The sequence below is a fragment of the Sinocyclocheilus anshuiensis genome, unplaced genomic scaffold, assembly GCF_001515605.1.
Source record: "Sinocyclocheilus anshuiensis isolate Anshui unplaced genomic scaffold, SAMN03320099.WGS_v1.1 scaffold1237, whole genome shotgun sequence".
Lineage (NCBI taxonomy): Eukaryota > Metazoa > Chordata > Actinopteri > Cypriniformes > Cyprinidae > Sinocyclocheilus > Sinocyclocheilus anshuiensis.
In genome coordinates this window covers 359,174-368,026 of record NW_015553581.1, presented here as the reverse complement: position 1 = coordinate 368,026, position 8,853 = coordinate 359,174, and the positions used below count along the sequence as shown (strand labels likewise).

The window sequence follows — 8,853 nt, the reverse complement described above, 5'->3', positions numbered from 1 at the left end:
CTGATTACAATTACTTTTATTTTGTAATTAAATTACGTAATTCCGTTACATGTAACTAGTTACTCCCCAACACTGGCTGCAGCCTAGGGGCCCCACGTGTGCAGGGGCCTCGGATTGGCCAGACTATATTTTTTAATTAATTAAAATTTACTTCAGCGTGAAAAAAGACCCTTGATTGGTCCATAAGAAACATTAAACGAGGATTCGTTGCAGAGCGTCTGACAAAATTATTGTCTTGTGCACGCTCAGCATCGCTGAGAGTTCGCGCGATCGTTAAAGGGGTCATATGATGCTGCTAAAAATAACATTATTTTTCCCACAGAACGACGTAGGTATGTTGGGGCGTGTTAGAACGAGCCGTTTTAGGTAGACGTGGTTAACTCTTAACTTTTATAAAGAATATCTCTTTGGATTTGAGACTTTAGTCTTTGCAACTTTACAGATCTTCTTTATGCACCAAGAGCTTGTAACACTCCAAAGAGACAGGAAAAATTGAAATCGCATCATATGACCACTTTAAGTCGAACCCGAAAGTAAAACGCGCACGCGCATTCAAAAACGATTTTAATACCCCGCGTTTTGAAACTGACTCCCTTGATGCGCGCAAATTAGGCTACATAACATATCTATGCTGTTATTAGTATGTAGGCTATAATAGGTTGTGTTGCCTATAGCTCTGTATCATGCTTTGAAAAAATGTGGTCTCTATTTGCACTTTGAATATTGAGAGAGTAGCCTACTTTGATGATGGCTGCACTTATTGTTTGCACTTAACATGGCTAAGAAAGAACTGTGTTGTTTATTTTTTGTTGTTCATACTGTTTTTATTTCTATGTTCAATTTGTGAACATGAGTTCAGTTAGGTGGTCAAGCGTTCTAGAAGCTCATAATTCATGTAGCCTACAGTTGTAAGGTCTGAAGAGACATGAAATCATATAGGAGAGAAGCAAGTTAGTTAAGTTTGTGGCAAAACCTTTTACAGTGCTTGAGTGTCTTTTACTATGTCTCGTCTGGTCTCTTGAGTTAAGTGTCGGCATTAATGATTATCGAACAACAAAAGATGAGGAGAAAATCACTCCCTGCTCTTGACAGAATAGCATTTGTAGCTTTTATAAGAATGTATATAGTGAAAATTGTGCCCTACCATAACATTCACATCAATGCAACCAATAAATAAATTGCTACTAGAGCACAAAATTGTTTACAAGAGGACATATTTCTTCATTGATCTAGTCACTTGATTCTGCTCTCAAAAATGCACCAGATTTATGCATTTAAATTTAAAATGAACAAAATTTTCTTACAGGGGGGCATACCCCTAGAATCCCCTTGAGGAACCAATGTGCACCCACCAGTCTCACAAAATCCTGTGGGGACACTGGGAATGTAGAGGAAACAATGTAGGATTGGCTGTCTCAATGTATGTGTGTGTATGCCAGTTCAACTTACTATTTGCTTGTGGACAATGTATGGCACTAAATAAAGTGCCATACAGTAAAGCATAATGATTAAGGGGGCCTCACACAAAGAGCAGCTCAGGGGCCCTTGACCACCTTAATCCGCCCCTGAGCACAGAGACAGGACTTGAATTAAATAACATGCAGAGTTGCAGCACATTTCGAGTTGTCATTTCAATTTTCGTCTTATTAATAATTTTATTCTTAAGGGGGTTGAAAACAGGACTGAGTGAAATTTGAGACTCTGCTTTGTCCTTCTGAAGACAATAGATTTTAAAATTGTGTCAATGTGATATTCTGTCCACATTATATTTCTTGTGCTATGTTCATCTGACTGAATGGTTCCTTTTTTTTCAAAGACATGTTGATTCTCTGGTCTTGTCATCTTTTCCTCACATATCTGTCTCTCTACCTCTCCTTCAACTTCCTGCGAAGTTTACTCACCCTGGACAGTGAAAAGCAAAAGTTGACTGCAAGAATTCGCAGAAAGAGATGGCGAGGGGAAGGTCAAGGCTGTCCAGTCAGATGGGTTTCCAATGCAAGACTGCACACTAGAAGCTGAGAGAGACTCAATGGATCTTGTGTGTATTTCATCTGACCACTAGCCCAAAGTATTTACAGATGTGTTTGCATTTATGACGTGCTTTGAATTCTGTATTCTGATCTTACATAATGACACACAGCTATGACTTGAGACAAAAGCACGACTGGTTTGTAATCTGTTTTATTGTTACCATGTTTAACATGAGTAAAATAATAATAAAATGACACTTATTTTGAATGGATCTATTAATGTATTCAAAAATACATAAAAAATGCAATTAATACATACAATGACCTGAATATACTTCTGTCATGATGAACATATTTGTCATTTTTGAATTGAAAAAAAAAATGAAGTTGTAAATTAAACAAAGATTATTGGAGTACATTTTACAAGAAAATACAATTTTAGTCTTTCTACTTGAAAATTTTACATTCAGTTCAGTGTGTTACTTGCCATTTCTTGGTAATTATTTGTACAATTTACTAATGAGTAAAAATTAAACCCTACACCAAATTTTTTTTTCAGAGTATATGGAAATATTAGTTCAGGTTAAAAATGTCATTTGGAATGACTCCCCAAAACCTAATAATTTTACCATAAAAATATACTTAAAAACATTTTGTTTTTGAATAATGATGATTAATGTGTACACACATATGTATTCAAGGTGTAAGAAACAAATGTCTTATGCATTTCTTTTAGTTTATGGTTACAACAACATATAACATTTTAATTTAAGGTTCATTACATTTAAATTTTTGTTGAAAATGATAAAACAATTTCATATGAAAACAACATGAATACAAAGACTGAATTTCCAAAACACATATTTTAGTCTAGATTTTTAAAAGATTTTACCTTTGCTTTATTTTGGATTCTGTTATATTTCATTTGCCCAAAAAGCACATGATATTGTCCTGTAAAATAGTTTGCTGTATTTAACATGATCTGTTATGTACTGTAATATAAATTGTGTCAAAATACATGGCACTGCCAAATGAATCATAAAATGAGAAGGAAAGGTAAATACATGTCAGGAGTCTGTTGTCCAGTGAATTATGTTGGGTCCATTTCATAAGTTTGTTGTTTCACACACGGCCTAGTGGACACACGAAAGAAAAATACAAATGAACAGACAGGAAGCGTAGTTTAGTAAACCTTAGTGAAATTAGTACCTACCACAGTTATACAATATGTTTATTTTGTGAATATCTGTAAGACTCGGTCCATCTCGCTGGCCAATGGAAATGTGCGGGTCTGGTTTAGGAATGATGGTGGGTCTCCCATCCTCTGAGAAGGTATACCTGTGTGTGTGCATCGGTATTCATTTAACTTCAGATTAATTGCTATTGTTTTTCATTGCTTCATTTATAAGAAACAAAATTCTTGGGTTTCAAGGGACTGTTTAAACAGCTATAGACTACATTTTTAAAGCATTTTAGATTGTAATAGTTTAGCAGAAGTATGCATACTGTACAATAGATTTCCAATACTCACCTCCCATAGTGCATGACAGAACTATAGTCATATGCAGTGTTGAGGTTGTTTGTCTCATATTTCTTAAAGTTGTGCCTTTGATCTATGAAAAGAACCGTACATTACTGTCATACAGAATGCATTGGCTCAAAATAAGTGCTGGTTTCATAAACATTCTGTACCCTCAATGATGTTTTCCCACAGGATGGAGACGTGGTGGTCACGATCAGAGCGAGACTGTTCGTGTACAAATCCCAGAGCATGCATTAACTCATGAGCTGCCACTCCTGACCACATACAGCCCGGAGACTGCAAAGACATGGTCTGACTGCCTCCTATCATTCCCAGATATGACCAGCAGCTATGGGGTCGACAGTGGACAACAATAATAATAGTAAGTAAATAAATAAATAAATATGAATACTGTTCAAAGTTTAGGGTCAGTATTTTTTGAAGTTCTAATGCTCACCAAGGCTACATTTACTAGATAGAAAATACAGAAAAAACAGTAATATTGTGAAATATTACACTCGAAATAATGCTGGGTTAAATATAACCCAGCGCTGGGTTAAAAAGGGACAAACCCAGCTATTGGGTTGTTTTGAGTCAAAACAACCCAACCGCTGGGTCAAAACAACCCAATAGCTGGGTTTGTCCCAGCATTTTCTTTAGAGTGTATTATTATTTAAAATAGCTGTTTTCTATTTTAATATATTTTAAAGTGTAATTTATTTCTGATTGTAAAGCTGAATTTTCAGCAGTCATTACTCCAGTCTTCAGTGTCACAGGATCCTTCAGAAATAATTCTAATATGCTGATTTGGTTTACTGACCCCAAACGTTTGTTGTGTATATATATTGTCATAAAAATAGAACCGTTTGTAAAAAAAAAATCATCATAAAAAAACGAAACATTGAAAAATATGTTTTTTTTAAATCATGGTCAGACTTTTTATATTGTCCTGTAAAATATTAAATCTTAAAGAGAACATTAATAGAATATGGCTGTATATGAATGCAAAGGACTCACCCGGTTCTAGACTGGATATTAAGGAAGTTTGCTTCATGTGTGCGAGGCACAAACTTCACACATGTTGCAGAGGAAATGTCCAACATCCCTGTTTCTATGGTGATTCTGTCCATATCATCTGTTGAGACAAATTATATAAATGTGTTTTTTAATAATAAAGTCCTTGATTTAACTTTCACTTATATTATCTGTCATGCAGTTTCATACAGAGACCTTACTCACCATATAGTGGGGAGATGATGTATGGTACATACACAAAACCGTCAACAGATCTGGGCCAGCGGCAAGAATCTACTAAACATGTGATGGCACCGCGGGATCCTGAACTCAGGATGTCACCCTCTCTTAAAGGAAAACCTCTGGAAACTGGCGGAGGGAGATAACCACATGTTTCATGCTCAAGGAGCAATTCCCTGAAAAAATATGTCTGTATCTGTACCACACATACGTTGATTTACTCTGAGGATCCTGTCCATGGCATTCATGTCCTCTGGTTTCACATATTTCTCTGCTGAAGAGATTAAGAATGGTACATTTACATCGATTCATTGTAACAACCTACACTGCTCACCATGAAATACCAGTTTACCTGGATAGTCTCTCTTTGACCTCAGCCTTGTCTGATGAACCAATGAGGAGTTCTAATGCAAAATAAATACATTAATAGGGTATGCATAGGATATGAATCATCATAACTGCAGTAGGATTCAGCCACTCTTACCTGCACAGGTAAAGACCAGGACTCTAACACCAATCCCACAAAAATACCCACACAGAGCATCTTGGTGGTCACTTATTCGTGCGTCCTGGTGTTCTGGATGGAATCGGGTATTGCACGTAAACTAAAGTTTGGGCCCTTGGAGCAAGAATATATATACTCAGAGAACCACCCATCTTTACTCCAGTTTGCAAATGGAGGGTTAGCATGACGTCCTATGTCATTATTTGATATTCATGTATTTCCCTAATGAAAGGTTTGGAAAGCATTCATTGGAAAGACAGTTCAGCAATTTTAAGACTGAAATTGCGCAATAATGGCAATTTGAAGTCTTGCTGATTCTTGTGTTATTCACCCTGACCATGCAAAACGTGCATGTTGTGTTCAAACTCATTTTAATCTGTAAACAAAATCTCAATAGTCATTTGTGCTGTGTTCACAATATGCTGTAGCAACACGTGATGCAAATAAATAACACCTCGCCCTTACTTAAACGTATCATTTTTGCATTACAACAAAAACAGGTTGTTTTAAATTCAGCTTGCGTAATTCATAGTGTTGACGCCTCAGTACTTATTCATTAGCTCGGAGATCAGCTGATTCTGAACATTTACTTAATATGAACCAACAGTTCGACTGGTTTGATTGCAGCTGACTCATGTGGAGATTTTTTTCACCTAATTCTTTTGCAATGAAATTAAAGCTTAAATGAAATTTCAGAGAAAAATATATTTATGGACAAGGTTTATTGATGTAATGTGTTTAGGCATCAAGATGTCAAAATCAGAATAAGAAAGAATATAGAAAGTACATAAAGAATATTCTTAAAATCGATTATATTTGATTAGCAATTTTTATATCAGCAGTCTTCACAATCAGCCATTTTCCTTTAAACAAAATACGATGTTAAAATGTTAAAAGAAGTAAAGCATTAATAATGTCAGACTTTTAGCCATGTGATGGATCATTCGTTACTGTAAATATTTTATTACGCATTACATTTATACATTCTATTAATCTTCATTATATCCAAGTCGCTGGGTCCAAATCTCTGTCCAAACTTTACATTCCAGTTCCTTTTTGGTACAATAGTAGGTTCTCCGTCCTCAGAGAAGGCATACCTGAAATTACAAAGAATATAATTATAGAACTGCAGTTTATTATGTGCCTGAGTTATCATTTCAAATGTGCGTCGACGTACTTTCCAAAGTGCATGATAGAGCCGTAGTCATATGGGGTGTCCAGGTTGTTTGTTTTAAACTTTTCAAAATTCCTCAGCCGGTCTAAATTTAATGAACAGAAGAATAAGTGAACGATAAAATGACTTCACAGTATAAGAATATGGGAATATAAGAATGTTACTTTACCTTTCCATATATTGAACCACATGATGGTGACATACTTGTCCCGGTCAGCTCGGGATTGCTCATGAACAAAGCCCAGGGCATGCATTAGCTCATGGATGGTGACCCCTGACCCGGTGCACTTAGGTGTCTGGAGAGAAATGGTCTGTCTACCACCACGTGCTCCCAGATATGACCAGCACCTAAAGTATCAGTCATCAAAAAAATGATTAGATAAACTCAGAGTGCTGAGGTAATGAAGCCATTGAAGATGAATCTCATGTCAATACCCAGTCTTGGGCTGAATATCCAGGTAGTCCCTCTGGTGAGTTCTGGGCACGAAGCGCACACAGGTGTCCTTTTCAATGAGCTTCATGCCTTTCTTAATGTTCTTCACATCTTCCTCGCCTATGCAGAAGAACAATTGAAACCAAATAGCAAGATTTAGTTGCTGATTACTGTGGTACTGTTTCTGAAAATAAATGTGTTTGCTTTTCCTGCTTACTGTATGCATGAGAGAGTGAGTATGCAATGTACACTTTTCCATCCACAGATTTGGTCCACAGGCAGCTCCTGGCGAAACAGTTCTTCTGACTCCTACCGGATACGGCTATATCTCCTTCTCTGAGGTTGGTGCCATCCACAGAAATGACACCTACAGCAAGAGAACAATGGTTCTTAATTGGCATCTGTGGTTCCATGAAAACATTTCAACATCCATGAAAACTTTCCATTGCACAAAATGTTTTTTTATAGTGGAAAAAGGTTATTTCGAGTATTAAATTGTTCTTCGCACTAAGGAAAACAGTGGTACTTTTAAGAACTGTTCACTGAATGGTTCTTTAGGCAAACCAAAATAGTTCTTCTATGGAATCGCTGTGAAAATTCCTGTTTAGAACCTTTATTTATAAGAGCTTTTGGATATTACAATAAAACAGAATCTATAGAACATTAGCATCTTTACAGACTTGTGCAAAAGCTTTACCTTGAAAGTCATTTACATCTATGATCCTGTCCATTGCTTTTGAAGTGTTTTCGTCAATATCATCTGGGGGAAGTTATAAAACTGTTAAAATATTATTCATTTTCAATGAATAATGACAATTAATACAACACACTTTACCAGAGTAGTTTCTCCTTTGTGTTCTTGCTCCAACATTCGAGTGAGAGGAAATCTGCAAGAAAAATTGACCAAAATATGTGGTTTTGATTCATAAAAACAAAATATACACTTACTGATATGCAGTTACCTGACCAGGCAGGGACAAACATGGTCCTGCTAAGAAGAAGAGCAGTATGATAACCAGTGTGTACTTCATGAGTGCACTGAGATTTGCTGTCTAGGTTCATGTGCCTGCCTTTTAAGGGCTTTTTACCAGCTTCCTGTTACATAATGTGTACTCTCTGTGGCCAACCAAATTTTAGTTTTTCTTTTTTATGCTGTTTTTAATTGCCACATGCACTTACACATTACATACGTAACCACTATTTTCATTGTATAATAGCGGTGTTTTTATTTAGTTAATAAAACTTCTCCGCCCGAACAGGGACTTGAACCCTGGACCCTCAGATTAAAAGTCTGATGCTCTACCGACTGAGCTATCCGGGCTCTTGTGCGCTAATTTTCAGGCGGTGATGACAAAAGTTCGGTGTGAATTTTGTTCACATTCTATAAACGGAAGCTCATTCAGACTTCTCACTGTTATTTATTTACCAATAATTTTGTTTATTTAACAAAAAAATAATGCATTGAATTGGACGAATAACCTATGTTAGTAAATAATTGTGTAGGATAGAACTATTTTCCTGCCCATCTGAACACGCAAATGTTGCAAGACAGAACCAATCCCTCACAGAGTGCGTTCACTCACTGCTGACAGTGCATTCAAACAGGGCTGCGTTTCCCAAAAATATCATAAGAAAGCATTAAAGCTGTTGGGAACGGCGGCCCTGAACAATGCTTATCAGAGGACAGAAGAAAAAAAAACGTATATGTTTGAGTTATTTCACAATAAACAAATTGAAATTAGCCTACATAGTTTGTGCGAAGTATCATATATCGGTATCGACGATACTGCCTTGAAAAATATCGGTATGGTATCGAAAACAAAATAAGTGGTATTGCCCATCCCTATGCTTCACATGAGTTTTGGGTTTGGGTTTGGTTTTTTTCGCTGTCAGGATTTGTTAAAACAACTCAAGGATGCCAAAAACTGAACTACAGCTTACTAAAGGCGAGGTGGAGCAAGTAAACAAAGATCTTAACAAATGGTAATATAATAC

General features: G+C 36.3%; 2 protein-coding genes and 1 non-coding gene across 3 annotated transcripts; all 3 read right to left on the bottom strand.

Annotated features, from left to right (window-relative positions):
- Positions 1–3,092: 3,092 nt before the first annotated feature.
- Positions 3,093–5,290, bottom strand: LOC107668352 (high choriolytic enzyme 1-like). The gene is made up of 9 exons (XM_016460198.1): positions 5,231–5,290; positions 5,099–5,150; positions 4,949–5,020; positions 4,732–4,875; positions 4,510–4,627; positions 3,663–3,841; positions 3,502–3,583; positions 3,184–3,308; positions 3,093–3,103 (listed from the first exon to the last, which is right to left on the bottom strand). Exons 1-9 carry the CDS (start codon positions 5,288–5,290, stop codon positions 3,093–3,095), a joined length of 843 nt encoding a protein of 280 aa, XP_016315684.1.
- Positions 5,291–6,150: 860 nt separating this feature from the next.
- Positions 6,151–7,895, bottom strand: LOC107668380 (low choriolytic enzyme-like). The gene is made up of 8 exons (XM_016460229.1): positions 7,821–7,895; positions 7,694–7,745; positions 7,556–7,618; positions 7,076–7,225; positions 6,861–6,978; positions 6,595–6,773; positions 6,429–6,510; positions 6,151–6,348 (listed from the first exon to the last, which is right to left on the bottom strand). Exons 1-8 carry the CDS (start codon positions 7,887–7,889, stop codon positions 6,216–6,218), a joined length of 846 nt encoding a protein of 281 aa, XP_016315715.1. The 5' UTR covers positions 7,890–7,895; the 3' UTR covers positions 6,151–6,215.
- Positions 7,896–8,106: 211 nt separating this feature from the next.
- Positions 8,107–8,179, bottom strand: trnak-uuu (transfer RNA lysine (anticodon UUU)). Its single transcript has one exon. It is a non-coding gene; the product is annotated as a tRNA-Lys (tRNA).
- Between the last annotated feature and the right edge of the window lie 674 nt (positions 8,180–8,853).